General features: G+C 32.3%; 1 protein-coding gene and 1 long non-coding RNA gene across 2 annotated transcripts; one reads left to right on the forward strand and one right to left on the reverse strand.

The window, feature by feature from the left end:
• The first annotated feature begins 2,268 nt into the window (after positions 1 to 2,268).
• LOC110608988 lies at positions 2,269 to 6,186 on the forward strand. Its single transcript, XR_002486948.2, has 2 exons — positions 2,269 to 5,530; positions 5,679 to 6,186. It is a non-coding gene; the product is annotated as an uncharacterized LOC110608988 (long non-coding RNA).
• Positions 6,187 to 6,454: 268 nt separating this feature from the next.
• Positions 6,455 to 10,055, reverse strand: LOC110608987 (FT-interacting protein 7). Its single transcript, XM_021748280.2, has one exon. It carries the CDS (start codon positions 9,853 to 9,855, stop codon positions 6,790 to 6,792), a length of 3,066 nt encoding a protein of 1,021 aa, XP_021603972.1. The 5' UTR covers positions 9,856 to 10,055; the 3' UTR covers positions 6,455 to 6,789.
• Between the last annotated feature and the right edge of the window lie 8,566 nt (positions 10,056 to 18,621).

Genomic DNA, 18,621 nt, shown 5'->3' on the forward strand with positions numbered 1-18,621 from the left:
TAACATAAAATCTATATTTTATTTTTGTTGCCGAAAGCCTATAAATATTTAATTTAATTTTTTTTTAATATTTGTCTATCATTTTCAGTAAAGGTTTTCCTGAATTATATCCCGTGACCATGCCATAGGAAGGGAAGAAGGGGGTAGGAATTCCTGGCTTATATATATATATATATAAGTCAATGTGGCTTTAATTAACATTTATGATTAATTTATTTCTATCAAAATAATATGTAAATTTTGGATTCTAATTTGACCTATATTAGCAAATAATTCATAACTTCTGAATTGCATAAAATCATAATAAATTTTCAAAACAAATCCAAAATTTTCAAGATAATGTGCCATACCCAATTTTTTGTCAAAATTTATATATATATATATATATATATATATATATATATGATATTTTTTATTATTGAGTTGCAATATTAAAAGTAAATGATACTAATAAATTCACAAATATAAAGTATCATAGTGGCTTGGAGAATTTAACAAATCAACCATTTCTAGAGAACTTATTAGTTGGTAGTAAACTCATTGGTTGGTATATTTTTAATATTTTAAAAAATTTACTTAATTACTTTTAACTATTAAATATTATAAAAAAATTTAAAATACTCTTAATATAGTTGAATTAATTAATAAATTTTTTAAAATATTAAAATAATTTTAATATATTTTTTAAAATTAAAAAATTAACTGATGAATTTTTACATATTATAAAAATTAAATAGTAATTTTTAAAATTATAATATCACAGAAAATTTTAAAATCTATAAAATGAACTTCTATTTTGAAAAAAAGTCAATTTTTTTAATTTAAAAAATATTTATTTAATAAATTTTTCAAATAAAAAAATATATATTTTGTATAAAAAATTTTTTCATAAAAATAAACAGCCAAAAGAGCTGTTGTTTTACAAGATTAAGTTCTTTACAAGTAACTCACCAACGCCCTTGAGGCATCTAATAGTTGGTAAATTATTAAATATTTTAAGTGTATTATTTAGATATATTAAACCAATAATATTAGGAATTATAGTAAAAAGAAAAATTAATATATGTAACGCTGCTTTCCTTTTGCCCTTTTGGCAATTTATTTGTTTTTGCTTTTTCCTTCCTGGTGTAAAGGAATGATCAAACATATACGTAACCAAAAAACGGAAAAAAAACTGCCAAGAACTATAAATTTTAGTAAAATTTATAATTTAATTTATATCATTTTTATAATAAATAATTTAGTCACTAAATTTTATTATATTAGTAAAATAATTATTTTATTAAAATTTATTATTAAATTATAATAATTTATTTTTTTATATTTTATATTTATGAAAATTTAATTTTTTTAATTTAAGTTAATTTTTTAATTAATAATTAATTAATTATAAATTTAACAAATTATTTTATTAATAAAATAAAAATTCAATAACTAAATTATTTACTATTCTCTTTCTTTCGTTTTATAATTTTTATTTATTTTATTTTTTATATATTAAAATAAATAATTTTTTATTAATTTTTTAATTATATTTATTTTAAAAATATTAAAATTTATTAAATATTAAGAAATATTTTGAAAAATTTCTTATAAATTAAATAAAATAAAATTATAATAATTAATTATATGTTAATATATTATAAAAAAAGAAAGTAAATAATAATTTTGAGAAAAAAGATAAATAAAAATTATAAAATATAAAAAATATTAAATAAATAAAAATTAAGTTGTAATTTTTGCTAGATATAAATTACCAAAGTATAAATTAATTAACCACTCATAAATTACATATATTGATGAATCTGCAAAATATTTAAAAATATCCACTGATTTTAATTAGGTCGAGTCTAAATTCAACCAATTTGAAAAATGAGTTCAGCCGTGAGGGAGCTTTTCTCTGTGTTCGTCTCGAGGCAAGAGGCCCCATTTATGCCGGTTTTTGCGGCTACCTCTATTTAAATCCGGGGCAGAGAATTAAACTCTTAATTTTATAAAAAAATTATTAAATAATTTTTATAATATATTTTAAATTTTTTATAATATTTAATTGTAGAACGAAACAGAAGGTTTTTGATCGGAAGCGGAGTGGTGTTCCTCCTGGATTTCGGTTGCCTCTGAATGTGGTTGGAGTTAATCGCAGGAACAATAAGAAATAACCTAATCTCAGTTCCTCCATGCTCCTCACAATTCCCCGTTTCTTCCAAAATCCCCGCCTCTCAGACCATTTATATCAAGACCTTTGGATTCTCACATAATCAGGCAAGTTTTTATTTTCCTCCCTTCTTGTTTGCAGCTTCAATGGAGAATATGCACATTTACTATCTTGATGGGTGGTAATTCTTGTATTTGGTGATAAGTCAGATGGTTAATTTCACTAATTAGGAATCCAACCTGGTACCGGAGGAGTTTGTTGTATTGATCTTGATACTCTGTTTAGTCATGGAGATAATTGCAGTATTTGCAAGCTTAAAGTTCAGAAGGGAAATGCAAATGTTAGATTTTTAGTTGGAGCTAGCTAGGAATTCATGGGAGAATGAAATACTGTTCAGTGGGGAAACAGTGGCAAAAATAACTGATCTAACGAAAGCAATTTGATTTAAAAAATAATAATAAGAGGGGTTGTTCTTGTGTATCATTGCAAGAAGAAATGCAATCATGTAATAAGAACAATTCATAAACTGACAAAATAAAACAAATATCAATTCTATCAAGAAAACATTAAACATAGAGGACCACTACCTACCAGAGAGACGATCATGTGTGTATAGGAGAGCAGATTGCATAATTGAATTATTTGCTACTAGCCGAATCGCTATTGGATAAAATTTTCTAATTGCTTATTACCATGAAAGCAATCAAGAAAACAAGACAAGGCTCTTTAAAGATTTGCATATCCAAATTTGTCTTATAAACTTTCGTCTTTTCTTCAATTGCATGCATAGCAACTAAGCTCCATTGAAGAAATAAAGACAGAGAGACTGAAAGAGAATAAGAGAAATTTCAACTCCAGTTACACCCTGCCCCATATGTTATATTAGAATTGATCAATAACTAATATAATGTGATATAATAAAGACGCTTTTGATGAGTCACCTAATTAAAAACATTAGGATATTTGATTCAGTGGTAAACAAATTAAGAGCTCTCCAATATTAGAGTGAGTTGGAGTCTTATTTACCTTAACATTGGCATTTGTATCTCCTTTTTCATTGAATCCCACGATGTTGATTTGGAAAAGGGTAATGTGCCTCTTGTATGGGCTATAGGCATTTACTTTCAGTTATCGGCATTTGTATGTCCTTTTTCATTGAATCCCACCATTTGGAAAAGGGTAACGTGGCTATAGACACTCCTCCTTTGGGCTGAGTTAGGTCCGGCCCAAGTTTAACATGATATCATAGCTTACCGCACCAGTAAAGTTTTGGACGCGTTGAATCCCACACCAGTTTGAGAAAGGTAATATGCTCTTTATATGGGCTATAGACACTTCTCCCTTTTGATTTGATTTAGCTTTTTGGCTTTTTGGTGAATTAGACCTGACCCAAATTTAATTGTTTTGATTTTACCTGTACGACACATTATTATACTCCTAGCTTTAGGCTTTATTGAGCTTAGCCAAGTTAAGGGAATACTAGAAGCACTATTCTTAATCAGATATGATAATATGAACATATTTTCAGTTTTTTTGTTTCAATTACTTCAGTAATTGTGGCAGAGTGATGGAGAATGCATGGCTGGTCAGCTTGCATCATTTGGTTAAGCTCCATTAACTGACATTCCTGGGGATGCTGGTTTGTGGTGGCTGATAAAACGGGAGCATCCTTCATCCTTCTCTCTCCCATCTATTTCCTTTCTGTCAATTTCTTATTTTCATGAAGAGTGTTGTAATTTTTCCTGCAATCACTGGGAAATAATAATTAATTATGTATCATATGCCAGTCTTTGATTGTTTTCACTTTGGTGTTTGTTAGTTTGTTGCCCATGGTTTTATTTAGAGACTAGTAAAAAATGCTTCTTCAATTTCATTCATTTATTGTTTTCATAATTTATTATAAACTTCTGAACAAAATTGAAATTGTTTGTTTCTTGGGTACATATCCTATCTGCTAGGGCTTCTTCCCTGGGTGCATGCATGCTTGGACTTGAATAAACGAGACTATTTTTCTGTGGAAGCTTTAACACTGGTTGGAAATTGAATGTTGCCATGTAACCAGGTTCTCCATCAGGAAGAATAGAAATTAGAGAAGAATCAGAGAGAGACATAGAGCTTAGCTAGAAGTGAATAGAGAGAATTAGAGAGAAGGTGATTGACGTCTTGATATTGCTTAGAATGAATCTTCTGTTACACTTGCTGTTATATACAGCCATATTTCCTTCTCCTTAACTTTGCCTGCCATATTCAGTCCCTAACTAGTCTATTTATTTAGCTACAATAGCTAGAACTGTTCAACAGAAATACAAAATACTTACAACTTCAGTTTGCCCCGAACACCCTTGCTCCTATATGTGGCAATTCCCATTTCATGAGTGCATTCTTGTCCCTAGGAATTCTCAAACTATGGAATATGCCTGATAAATAAATGTTTTCTCAAGTGGGCTCTCAGCTGGTATCTTAGTACATTGAGTGAGACCTTTGTTAACTTGCTACTGAACCTTTTTTGCAGCAACTTGGAGATGGTTTATTGTTTTATTGTTAACAAACAACTGCCGCAAGGGCCAGAGATTTTTTTTCCCTCTGTCCTTTTATTTTGAACTCATTATCTTTGAGATTAAATGATTGCAGTGTCTCAAGGAGCACATTTTCTTATGTCTTCTTTTAATTTCGAAACTCATTCTGTTTGAGTATTATTGATAACATGATCTTAGCTCAAATAAACCTCCATCAAGAACAAGAGTAGCTCTGGAAATAAAAGCTATTGGATCCTGTCTGTACCCTACACTTAAGAACGTTGAACAGTAATGGGGCTATAGAAATGTTTTGTTTGGTAGAGTAGTTGAAATATTACAACGGACTGGAGATTGTAGAAGTCAATAGAAACATGATTGAGTGTTTTATGCTGTGTTTGTAGGTTTATCTGTGTAGCCCTTTTAGTTGGTCAGTCTAAAGTTGTTTCGGAATACACCAAATCAACCTGTCTTATGTAGTCAGGTCAGGTTGGCTGCTTTCAGCTTTGGAACATCACACTTGCAAATAAGGGTGCATCACTTCACATGAAACTTATGTTCAATAGAAATGTAATGATACTACAATAGAGCAAACTTAGAGATGTCACTGGGCTCTAATGCATATGTTTCTACTAGCATTATCTGACAGAATCTAGTGCATTTCTCGTGCTGGTATCATCTTGTATCTTCTCTCCGAATCCAGGGACACCTGCTGACAGGATGAAGAAAGTTCCAAGTAACAGTGGAGAAAAGTAGCCGTGAATTGACTTCCATATTTGAAGCTTTCCCTCCATATAATGGAAATAAGTGTAGAGTGGAAAGAATATAGATAACTGAAATAGCAACAGAAGGTATTTACTCGGTGAGTCTGTCCTGTATATAAACAAACTCACCGCCTATAGATCTAATTATGACATACAGTTATAAGATTAAGGCGCTGGTTTCAGTTTTTTTTGGTCCAGTAGAGTAGCTTATGTATATTTCTAACCTCGTATTTCTTCTGTGCAAAGGTTGGCCAAAGCAAGGGACATATGCAAGTGCTTGCAGTTGCTTCAGAAGGAAAGCTAGGTACTTCAGCTATTGTTAAAGTCGTCTGTTTTTGGAGAAGTGATTCAGACTCAACTAGATGGATGGAAACTTGTGTGTGTTCGAAGGAACCGGTGCCTTGTGTTTGTGGACCAGAGAGCTGTGAATGACATAACTCTTTGGAAGAAAGTGGCCTTCCACAGGATGATATGCTACCGGATTGAAATAGCAAGCATGGACCAGAGGGAACCAGAGGATGTGTAGCATTGTGGATGCTGAGCATTGTGACTAGAGCTCTTGTAGGAGGACTTCTTGTCTGCCTGTTGGCTTTTGTTTCGAGCTTGTGTCTCGAAAGGGCAATAAAATTATTACTGATATAGTTTAAACTATATTTACCAAATATTTTACCAAGATATGGTTAAACTATATTTACGAAATATTTTATCCTCTGATGGGCTCATGACTAGCCTTAATTTTATACATCTTTGTTAAGCTTTACAGCCATGCAATACATCAGGTAAAAACAAAGGTTTTTAGAGCTGTTTCGTCAAAGAAAACTATGTATTTGTATTTATCTAAGGAAAATGTTGAAATGGAACGAAATGTCGGCAATAAAAACAGATACTGAAAATCAGTATTTTCTACAACATTTGCTATCCTGACTTGGCTGTGCTTTTGATGCAACTTTTTAAGAATCATAAATACTCTGCTCTTTTCTGTTCTGTAATAATTATTTTAGCTAAACACGAACGCTGCACCATTTTTCTTTCTCATCAGTGGACCTTCTGGCCTCTACTGCCTATATATTATAATACACAATATGATAGCTCAGCAATATTACAGAATACGGAATAAAAGATTTAAAAAAAAAAGAAGAAAGAATGTGGGGTTTGATACAAGAGATTCAAACAGGAAGGATATGCACAGTTCAGCTAAAGTGAGATTCTTTTGCAGGTTGATGCAGGATGGATGCACGCATTGTTACTTTTCATTTTCTGTCTTTTTCTCCTATGATATTTGACCCATTTTATTTACTATTTCACCCTTGACAGTAATTAAGCAAAATGAATGGCTTATTGACAATAATTTTCCAGCTCACAGTAGCATATCTGATTTGGATGGCAATCTCTTGAAGAAGTTGACAGGTACCGAGGGCAACTTGCTCCTGAACCTGGGATGTCGCAGCAAGTAGAGTCCAACCAATACAGCCACAACCTGGAAAGGAGTAACGTAAATGAACACTGCCCAGATTAAAGAAAAGATTATGAAGATGGCTGTAGCTCTTGGGTCTCTCCAGCTCAGAATTGCTTGAGCTCTTTCACCTTGGCTTGCCAAATCCCCAACAACAGTCTGTACTCTGCCTGCAACACTTCTCAGTCTATCATATCTCATCCTTACAATATCAGCCGGTCGTGAAGTTGGGAACGAGTCGAATTCTTCGTCTAGCTCATCCGGATGAACATTATCAGCTTGCGAAAGTCGAATATCCATGTGAGGTGGCTGTCTTGGTCTGTACCTATAGTTCCACAACCCAATCACAAACAGGTAAAGGAAGATCGTGGGAAGTATCAATTCTGGATAGCAAACCAGTATCAAGAACAACACATGAACCAGACATGTTGTTACTGGATTTCTCCATGTGCATATGTCATTGAACCATTTACAGACAGCTGCAACCCCTGAAAGCAGTTTCATTATTCGGCCGAAATTTGCTTTGCTTCTTCTCAAACTCCACATATGGTAATCCACATCTAACATATACTCCACAATTTCACGTTTCAGAGGAGGCTCTGCTCTTCCCAGTCTGACTGCTACTATCTGCATTGCTTGGTGGCGAAGCCAATCAATGTGCCTGACCGATATCGGCTGGAGATAGTGCATTTTGGGAAGCAATGGCTTGCCATATTGAGTCACCATATTAACCCAAGCTGTGCAGGTAAACCTCAATGCCAATTGAATTTCTCCATGTTTCCTTAATCCAGAAGGATGAAGTACTAGCAAAGGATAGTAATGTGTATATATACGATCAGTTTCTAAAGTCGAAAGGCGAATTCTCACCTTCCCGATTTTCTGATCCTTTGCATCATCTTTGCCATTAATTTGGCAATTGTCAAAAACACCAATGGTGATCACAGTGCATGGATCATGAACATCCCAAGTATACTGCTCATTCCAACGAGGATGCAGGTTATCAAGAAGTGTTCGGGTTCGAACCCATTTGTTGCCATACTTAGCCACACAGTATGCATCAGTAGTCTTACCATCTTTGCCCTTCATGGGCAGCAAATTTCTTGCACTTAGAATCCCAAGTTCAAGGATTCCAATCTTTTCCTTCCTCAGGAACTTAGACGATGGCTGAAGATCACTGCTAAAATGTGTGGACTCATCAAGAACATGGTAACCTGTGTCTAAACACAGACACAGTTGAATCTTACTAGAGAATTTTTCTTTCTTTTTCTGGCCTTCTTCCTCTGCTAATGCAGGCTTGAAGAGACTGAACCAGCGAGGATCTGGGAGTTTAGCAGTATCTCTTCTTGGTGGGACTTCTCTAACTTGTATATTCACCATTCCCATGACCTCATCTCTACCAGGTCCAACTCTATCTTCAACAGACACAATTATGTAATCCTCAAAAGGCTCAGAAGCCACAAACATAAGCTCTTCATTCCAAACTGGATTGATGCTTCGCATTGGCGAAGGTTTAGTGATCCTTCCCTGGTTCCCAAGTCGAACCTTCACATAAACATCTGGTGCTCGACCCCTATCTGAGGGGACAAGATCTTGAGCTTCAATGACTTGAACACGAAGGTAATACAATTTCGGCGTAAAATATACCTTGGATCTTGTATTGGCCAAGTTAGTGTGGCCAATGTCATGAGCATCACTGTGCCATGCCTCAGGAAATGATTCATCAGCTTGTGTTCCCATCCAAACTGCAAGCATAATTTCTCCCTTATTAGTTTTATCACCTTTCTTGTCCTCCAGTTTATACCATTGAGGAGCCAAAGGACTATCTGGCGGGACGCGAACTGGGACTTCTGATAGATCAAAAAGAACCCTGCCCACAAAATCATCCTTAACAAAATCCTTGTCCTTCACTGTAACTTCAAGCAAATTGGCCTGTATTCTATCCTTTGAGAAAGCAAAAATTTGATGCCACACTGGGTTCTGATTCTTCTCCAAGTGTTTAGTTTTTCCTTTATAGTTCCCGAGCTTCACTTCGGCATATGGATCAAGACTCCCAGAAACATCCATTACAGGAAGATCTCTAGCCTTCACCACACTCACATACAAATACTGCATCTGCTCCACCAAATCATAAGTACTCGCCGTCTTGTCCCCTGCTTTGTATCGCATACGTGCAGCCACTGGTGGCCGCGTCTCCACCAGTGCAAATTCTGGGTTCGGCTTGGGCACTTGCATATGCATTACCGTAGGTGGCCCTGCTCGAGCATAATCAGTTCTTGTCTCCACTGTAGGTGCTTTCTCCTTCATAAGGTGAGTCTGCAAACCGAACCCAGAAGAGATAGGAGGAGGAGCAGCCGGAGCCGGACCAGGACCAGGACCGCTACTAGCTGCTGGAGTCCCTATAGAGTGAAAAGTCCTCACTTCTTTTTCCTTCTTCTTCTTGGTCTTCCTCTCACCAGCCATAACATCTTCTTCAAGTTTGTTGGTATTGATTTCTTGGAGAGGGGTGGCTTCAGTCTCAATACTGGCAGCCTTTGGCGGTTGAGGAGGAGGAGGTGGATAGTAATTTCCACCATGAACTGCATAAATCTTGAGAGCAATATCACCTTTAATATTCGAAAAAAGGCCACGTTTTTCAAGGGGGCATCGCTGGACACGAGCCTCGGACTCTGATAAAGGGACAGAGACACCAGAGATTCTGACACGACCAAGAAAGTTCTTGTCATGACCAGCTTCACCTGTTCTCTCGTGATAAACAACAACCTCAATGGTCTTGTTGGGAAGATCTCTAGGATCATTTACAGTGAAGAAAAGCTTCTCATTCCAGCAAGGATTAAGGTCTTTAGACTTGGTTTGAGTTCTTTGTCTTTGATCATCAAAATTAACTTGTACAAAAGGATTAGCAGAGCCTTGACCATCTTTGGGCATGAGGTCACTTGCATCAAGAACTTCTACAGCTAGTCCAGTGGACATGGTGGGATTTGTGGGGAAGAAGAGTTGAAGGAGAAATCTTTAAGGGCTAGAAATGAAATCTACAGAAGAAGATGATGATGTGGTGGGTAGAGAAAGAGTGGGATTGAAGAAGAAGACAGAAATTGTGGTAGGAGCAGAAGAGAAAGAGAGGTGGTGGAAAAACAAATAGAGAGCAAAGAGATGAGGTGGTGATTTTGGAGTAAGAAGACAGAAACATAAGAAAGAAAAATGAGAGAGAAGCTGTGAGGTGGGCCCCAAAGTCATGGACATCTTTGATGCAAGGAGATTCTGTTGGGTAGTACATGTGTTGATGGGAGGGAGAGAGATGGAAAAGTGAGGTGTTTTTTAGGAGGTGGTTTTGTCTTGTAACCAGAGTGTGGGGTCCAGTTTGATGAGTAATTTTAAACTATTATTTTATTAAGATCACTGATTTTAATTTATTTAAAAAAATTATAATTTAAATAATTATCTAAAACAATCATTTAAGTTTCGGATTAAGTTTTTAATAAAGCATAGACGTGATATGTTTTCTGTATCTTAAAAATTTTAAAAATTAAATTATTTTGCTACCTCAGAGATTTTCTCTTCGTATGAGATTCAAAAATTCCGAATTTTCTATTTGTAATTCAATTTTTTTTTCCGTTCTCTTATATTCGCTTTTTTCATTTGTTTTTTTTCTTCTTCGTATGTTCATATCAAATCAAAAGTCAAGGAGAAGCATTTGTGCAATTGATGTATTTCACTCACACATCTCATATAAAAGAAAAGAGTTATCTATGATATTTAAAGAAAGTAAATGAAGTATGCAACCAATCTACAGCAGTAATTGTAATGCGAATATAAAAATTTCATGCACCGAGAGCAATCTAAATAAACGATTTTATTGGTGTCGAAATTATAGGATGAATTTTCTTCTTTAATTTTCAATACACGTGTCGTTATACAGCTTGATGAATCATTTATTGGGATTATAATTTTTTTTATATTGTATAATAAAAATTATTATAGATTTTTCCAGTGGATTGATGAGTTATTTTCAAATCGTACTAAACAAATTATTTTTAATTTGTTGAAGAGAATTGAAGCTCAAAATATAAAAATTGCAGCGGTTAATAGTAGAGTCAAGAAGTTATTGATAATAGCCATGTGTTGTAGATTTTATATTATATTTGAGAAAATTATAATAAAAAAATAATTGACAGATTATATTGTTGGTTATGAAAATGTAAGAAATATGTAGCTAAATGCAGATTGATAAAATTTATTTTTATAACTTTTACTTAATGTTGTAAATGTCTGTTTATGAAAGATTAACCCCAGTTTTAGACTATATAATCTCATGTTTAATGAAAGAAATGAAATTTTTATATGATGTACAATGTGAATGGAAATTAAGAAAGTAGTATCATCATTGTGAATAGAATTTAAATATCATTGATTTGAAGCACAAAATACAATAGAAACTTTAAGTTAGATATAAAATTTGACAAAATGATTCAATTTTAAAATATACTAAAACCTATTTCAGCTTTGAAGTATAAAATATATTCTAACAAAAACTATTCTCCTATGATAGTAATTACAGTTTTGTTCAATAAATAATAAAATACAAAATTTATGATCATGATCCATTAAGCAAAGACAACATATTTCTTTAATTATCTCCAAGGGGGCTTGCTGGTTTTGTTGGCATGCCTTTATGTCTTTGTTTTCCCCTTATCTTTTCTAACATTGTGATCTTCATGATATATCTATTGGTTTGAGTTTTCTTCATATCCATTGTTCTACACAAATCAAGTGACAATGTGTTATATACAACAAATGAGTAGTATATAAATATTTGATATGTATATTAGTCTCTTTACCCTATTTACTATCATAAATACATTTCCACCACTAAATGTGTTTTGTAAAGTTTTAGACATTAATGGAGGCCTTTGACTAGATCTCTGTTAACCCATAAGAACATTGCATTCAATCACACAAGTCAATTGAATACAATTCACATAGCTCATTTACCACTCAAACAAAACCTACATCCATCATCCATTGATTGTAGTTGGAGGATTTGAAGCTTTAGTGCTTGGTTGGTGTGCATTTGTTGATGTCTGTATAATTGGAGGAATTTGTGAAATAGTTAGATCTGTTGGGAAATTTTTTAGCATTTTCCTCATTATTGAAGCTTGCCATGATAATGTTCATATCAATTTAATGTAATTATATTCATGCATAATGAAATAGTAAATATACAAATACTTACTGAACTAGTGGATTCCCTTTCATGATATCTCTTGTTGTGTCCAATTTCTCTATATTGGCTGCATTTCATAGAAACCCTTCCATACTTTGAAAGCTTCCCAGATGCAGCTGCTCTCTCTAATTCTTCTGGCTCCTTTCTCTTCATTTTATGCTTTTTGCCTCTTTTTTTACTTGCAGGCTTATTTGGTATTATTTAGTTCATACTATCAGCTTTTGGCTACATATCACTTCCATCTATTAGGTTTATTATATGTCTGTATACTCTTACATATGTCTTCTTCAAGTAACAGTCATTCACACAGCTCTTTGGTTGTTCATTGTTCTGAAAAATAACAGCACAAGCATGCATGCAAGGGATACCATTTAATTGCCATCTTCGACAATTATAGCTATTGTTTTCTAAATCTACAACAAATTGACTTCTACCACCAAATACTTGAATCTGTTAATCCGTAGAAAAGTGTGCTTGAAACAAAAAACTACACTCCTTCATTTCATCAAGTTTTTCCTGGATTTTAGGATAAATTGATCTTTAAAAACTCTTCATTTTTTTCCTCTTTGCAAAAGTCTCTTCATTAACTTGGTTCTAATAATCTCAAGCATTGTGATAATAGGTTTATCTCTTGTATCTAGGATATACCTATTAAAATATTCACACAGGTTATTAGTGAGCATGTCACATATTGCATTAGTTTTGAAGCATGCCCTTGACCAATTCTCACAGGACCTTTCCCTTAGCTATCTCTTGCATCACTATTCTTTACTTCAATTTTATCTAGCATATATCCAACTTGGCCCTATATGTAGCTCTTGCTGCCATCCAAATCAAATCCTTCAATTCTTTACCCTTAAATTTGTTTCTAAAATTGGTGTATATGTACCTAAAACATAGTCTATGCTCAGAGTTTGGAAACATTTCAGAAATGATATTCCGTAATCCTTAGTACACCAGCCAACAATTGAATACAATAAAAATAACTACATATTCGTATACCATAAGGAAATGAAATTAACAATTTCAAAATTTAATAGAAGTGCAAATATAAAGTTACCTTTTGCCTGTTCGACATGAAAGTCCAATGATGGTTGTTTTGCATTTTTAGATCTTCTTTTAATTGCTCCATGAACCAATGCCATGTGTCTATGCACTCTCTCAGCACAACTGCATATGCTATAGGGAAGATACAATTATTAGGTTCTATTCCCACTGTTGATAGTAACTGGCCACCATATATATACCTTTCAACCAACACCCATTCACACATATCATTGGCCTACAACCACTCTTGAAGGCATTCTTAAGGGCTTTCAAGCAAATGTATATACCTTGAAAAATTCTTTTCTCCTTTTTAAAAATTATAGAACTCCTAGGGTTAGCCCTTAAAAGCTCACATTTATAATTATGCAGTCTTTCATATTGCAATGCCTCCTTTCCATGTATCATTTTTAGAGCAATCTCCTTTGATCTCCATGCCTTAATTCTGGTAATAGTGTAATTGTAATCTTTCTTTAGTATTGATACTATTCCATTTATGCTCCAGTTCATGTCTGTCCTAAATGTTTCCAAGTAATGATTAGCAATCCATTGACTAGTTACATGAAAATTCTTGAATATTTTACCACAGTTGTGCTCAAGACAAGCAAATTTGATTTGCATTCCTTTGTTAAGTGGATCTTTAAGATGTAGCCTGCAAGCCCAAATTCTCCATGGACAATATGCTTTTTTACACCTAGCCTGTACCCTCAACAAGTCATTCACAGGAAAGTGAATTTGGAACCTATTTTTTATACCATATGCCTTACATGCATCTTTAAATTTCTCTTTTGTTGAAAATATCATACCCACTTTGAAGGTTGGATCTCTAATATCTTTTTCCATGTTAATTTTAGAAAACCTCATTATTATTTCATCATTAGAATCTATCTCACTATAAAGATCTTCAGATGGAGCATATCCAGAATCATCTTCATCTACTTCAAAAGTAAAATTGGTATCAATAACATATGGTCTTACTGTCTCCCTACTGCCTCTAGGCCTACCATGTTGTGAGCCACCATTCAACTCATTAAAGACAGTTTGAATATCATCATCTCCTTCTTCCATGTAATCATTATCCACTAAATCACATTCATGTAGACTCTCCTCCTCACCTACATTCACATGAGCCTCCTCCCCAGTATTTTCATTCACAGTAACATTCTCATTTTCCATGGCATTACCCTCCTCTCCGTTCTTATTAAGATTGTCATTGATAATATTATTTAAAAAATCATCAAACCTGTCATTATCCATAAATGTCGAATATGAATAATTATTCATATAAAATGTATCATGTTCAAGATTCTTGACATCCTCATTAACTTCACAATGCCCCTCTTGTTCACCTTCCAGCTCATTAATTTCCCCAACAGGTTGATTTTCATATGAGCATTGAGTTGCATCATTACCTTCACCCTTATTACTTCTTTAATAATTCACTCTCTATCTCATTAACTTCAGCTACAAATTGATTTTTATGTGAACTTTGAGCAATAGGATTATTTGCATCCATTTTAGGACCACACAGAAGTAATAGTGCTCTTCTCTTATATTTTTTCTTTGAAACCGTATAAGGAGGTTTTTCTTCTTATCTTCTAAAACAACACCCTTGCTTTATGTTTCATTGCTTCTCTTTCAAATTCTTTTCTCAAATTATCTACTATCAAATGCTCAACATATACTTCTATAGTTCCCCCTTCCACAGCATGTTCACACATAAACATAACATCCTGATCACTCCCTAATACAATCACTACCAAGAATCCTCCAAAAATATGTCTGTGTTCCCTCCAACTTCAAAGCCTGACAAATTTTATCAATTCTTACTAATAACATCATATCACTTTGACATTTTTCAATTGGTCAATAATCTCTATCAAAATATGAGTACTCACCCTTAACTCCCCAAACATGTATGTTCATTGTAAATTTTATAGAACTACCAACTCCTGCCATTATCTTTTGCAATTAACAAGTTTCAATACTCTCAAAAACTTCTTTTTCCTATACAAATACCATTTCAAAATAAATAAATAAAAATATGTTATATTGAGAATCACATATTTGCATTCTAAACCAGTACAGGAAAAAGTGTGCATACCTGGATGTCGAACGAACCCCTTATATAAATGCTCCTCCTTGATCTTCGATTCGGCAATGACCAGATGAAGGAAAAAAAAACAGATAAAAATATAAAACGTAATTTGTAAGATACTTCTTCACCGGCAAACATGGGAGAATGGAAAAAGGTTGAGTTATAAGTGGGAGACTTAGGATTTGTGAATTTCATGCAAAGAGAGGTTTAAAGCCTCTGATGATGTGGCAAAATAATTTGATTTTTAAAATTTTTAACCTACGTAAAACATGTCACGTGTACGCTTCGTAAAAATTTTGACTGGAAACTCATCCGATTGACTATTTCATATAATTATTTAAATGTTGATGATTTTTTTTTTGAAATAAATTGAAATTCAGTGACCACTATAGTGATCTAAATTCAGTAACCATGAGTGAAAATTACCCCCACTTTAATAGAAAAGTTTATTTAATTTAAAAAAATTATTTTTAATAAAAAATTATTATTTAATTTATGTATTATTAGAAACTTATTAATTAATTATTTAATTTTAAAAAATATATTAAATATTTTTAAAGGCTTAAACAATCTATTAATAGAAAAGAGAGAATAAGAGAAAGAGAAAGGGAGGAAGAGAGAAGTAGAAGAGCAGAAGGTAAGTCAAACGGTAAGAGGAACCGTGATTTTACGGTTTTCTCTATTTCCATCGAGAAGAAGATTTTGCCAGCCAATTTTACTCTTTCTTTAACTTCTTTTGATTTTCTTCTGTCTAAAAGGTATGGAAGATTTTTTCTTTTATTTTTGTGACCTTGTTTTATTTACAATTTTTACTCTCCTATAGAGTTCGTTCTTTTGCTTGTCAAAGCGGTGTGATTTTGTATTCGTTTTAGTAGATCGTGATAGTTTAATTCTTGAGGGAGCCTGATACGAGTAAGGAAATAATATGATATTTCAAAAATTTAAAATAAAAAACTCCAAATTATGACAAATCAAGTTACCATTGTTTAATTCAAGACTTACGAGAAGAACTATATTTGAAAAGTATAGGAGAATAAGGAAACAAGTCACACTCTCTTCAACACATGTGGACGCACAACGCAATTTCAGATCGCATAATGCATGTATGGCCAAATTGCATTTAGACCAATTTTATTATTTTGGTATTTTAGTATTTTGTGGGATTTATTTTAAATTAATTTGGCCTATATTAGAAGCCAAATTCGTGCAGCCCATTTAGAAAGGAGATTTCTCCAAGATAATTTAGGAAAATGATCTTTAATATAATCCATGTTTGACTATTTAACTAGATATTTTTCCTATATTGTAATTACACATTCCTACAATAGAATTAGAGTTTGAAGGCTATAAAAACACTCTTAAAGTGGCAGCCATAGGAAGCCAATTAATAAAGATGATTTTATGAACAATATTTAGTTCTTCTCCATTATTTAGCAACTTATCGATGTTTAACCTTATGACGTTCTAATATGAATATCCTCCATGCTTAGTTAATTTATCAAGAATTTCTTGTGGCATTCTCGAAACTGCAATCGCTTGATTATCTATATTTTTAATCACATTGGTTGGTTAAGGGTATAGTAGAGCAACCTTCGCTTGATTATCTATATTTCTAATCACATTCGTTGATTAGAGGTGTAGTAGAGCAACCTTCTGGAAGATATTTTATCTTGTTCTTTATCAAATTGTGTGACGGGATTTTTGATTGCATGTTGATTCTGGATTCCGCATCAGAGCCTCTATTTGCGGTCTACTTCTAGTATTGTGGCTTGATTCTCTATTTTTCTTTTTTGGGAGGCTTTGCATGCGTTGAGTCAACAGTTTAAGGGTTACCGCCGCTACCTCTGGTGATTCACACACCCTTAGGCATAGTCTCCTTGAGCTTTGTTGTCTCACCTCCTGAGGATGTGCTTTTGTCGATTACCTGTTTGCATGTACACCGTCTTGGCTCCTCTTCGATTTTTTTTTACTTGCTTCTCTTCTTTGAAGGTTTTTGAATGATTGAGGTGGGTGATTTTCAATTTGGAGTTTCAATCTAAGATTGTGATTTTGGCATATGACAGTTTGTAATGTCGTTGGTTGGGTCACTACTATTCTGCCGTTGTTCTGTTGGTTTGAAGGTTGGGAAAGACTCTGGAACATCTCTGGATTTGGGTTGATTGGGTTTTCTAAATCTTCGATCAATTTATTTAGTTTGATTTAATTTGATTTTTTTAAAACTCTAGTTTAGGCTGATTTATATGTAATTGGATTACTTTTGGGCCACATCTTGTATTTTGTCTTTTTACCTTAGGATCTTGTGAAGTGTAATATGCTTTGTATTGGTTAAAAAAAATCTATTAACAAGTATCTCAATTAATTTTAGTTATAAAATACTTTACAATTTAATTTTAATATTTTAAAAAAATTTATTAGTTGATATTTTAATTTTATAATATTTAATAATTAAAATTAATAAAAAAGTTAATTAATAGATTTTTAAAATAATAAAAATATTTTAATATTTTTTCAAAATTAAAAATTAATTAAAAATTTTTTTTATAATATAAGGATTAATAGTAAATTTTTCATTTAATTTAGAAAAATTTACTGATGAGAAATTTATTAATTATTTTTTAATTTTAAAAATATATTAAAATAATTTTAAAATTTTAAAAAATCTACTGATTACTCATACTAAACATTAAATATTTTATTATTTAAATTTTTAATATAAAAACTCATTAATTAGTGTTTTAATTTTATAAAATAATCTATTAATTAAAGATACTAAGGATATTTTAATTTTTTAACTGTATTTAATAACTAAAATTAATTTACTGTACTTAACCATTAAAATTAATTAAATAACTAATTAGACTATTTAAAATTTTACAGATATTTAATATTTTTTAAAATTATAAGACAAAATAATAAAATTTTTTATTATAAAAATGAATAATAATTTTCCTTTAATTTATTTTATTTATTTGTCATGATATATTCAAAGTTAATTATTTTTAGAAAATACCCTTTAAAAATTTCAATTAATTGAGTGGATGCGACTATATACACAAAAGAATATAAAGAAATATCCTTGGTAGTAGGAATGTGCAATCGGTCGGTTCGGTTTTGAATCGAACCGAATCGAAAAAATCGAAAACTGAAATATAAAAATATTAAAAATCGAAAAAACCGATTATAAAAATATAACCGAACCAAATCGAACCGATAAAAATCGGTTCGGTTCGATTAGATTCGATTCAAACTGAAATCTGTAATTTTTTTTAATTTTTTACTTTTAATTTCAGTAAAATAGTTTAATAAATATTTCACATAAATTTATCAATAAATATTGTTTGAATACATAATAATAATACTTAAAAAATCCATA

Source organism: Manihot esculenta, chromosome 2, assembly GCF_001659605.2.
Source record: "Manihot esculenta cultivar AM560-2 chromosome 2, M.esculenta_v8, whole genome shotgun sequence".
In the NCBI taxonomy this organism is placed as follows: domain Eukaryota; kingdom Viridiplantae; phylum Streptophyta; class Magnoliopsida; order Malpighiales; family Euphorbiaceae; genus Manihot; species Manihot esculenta.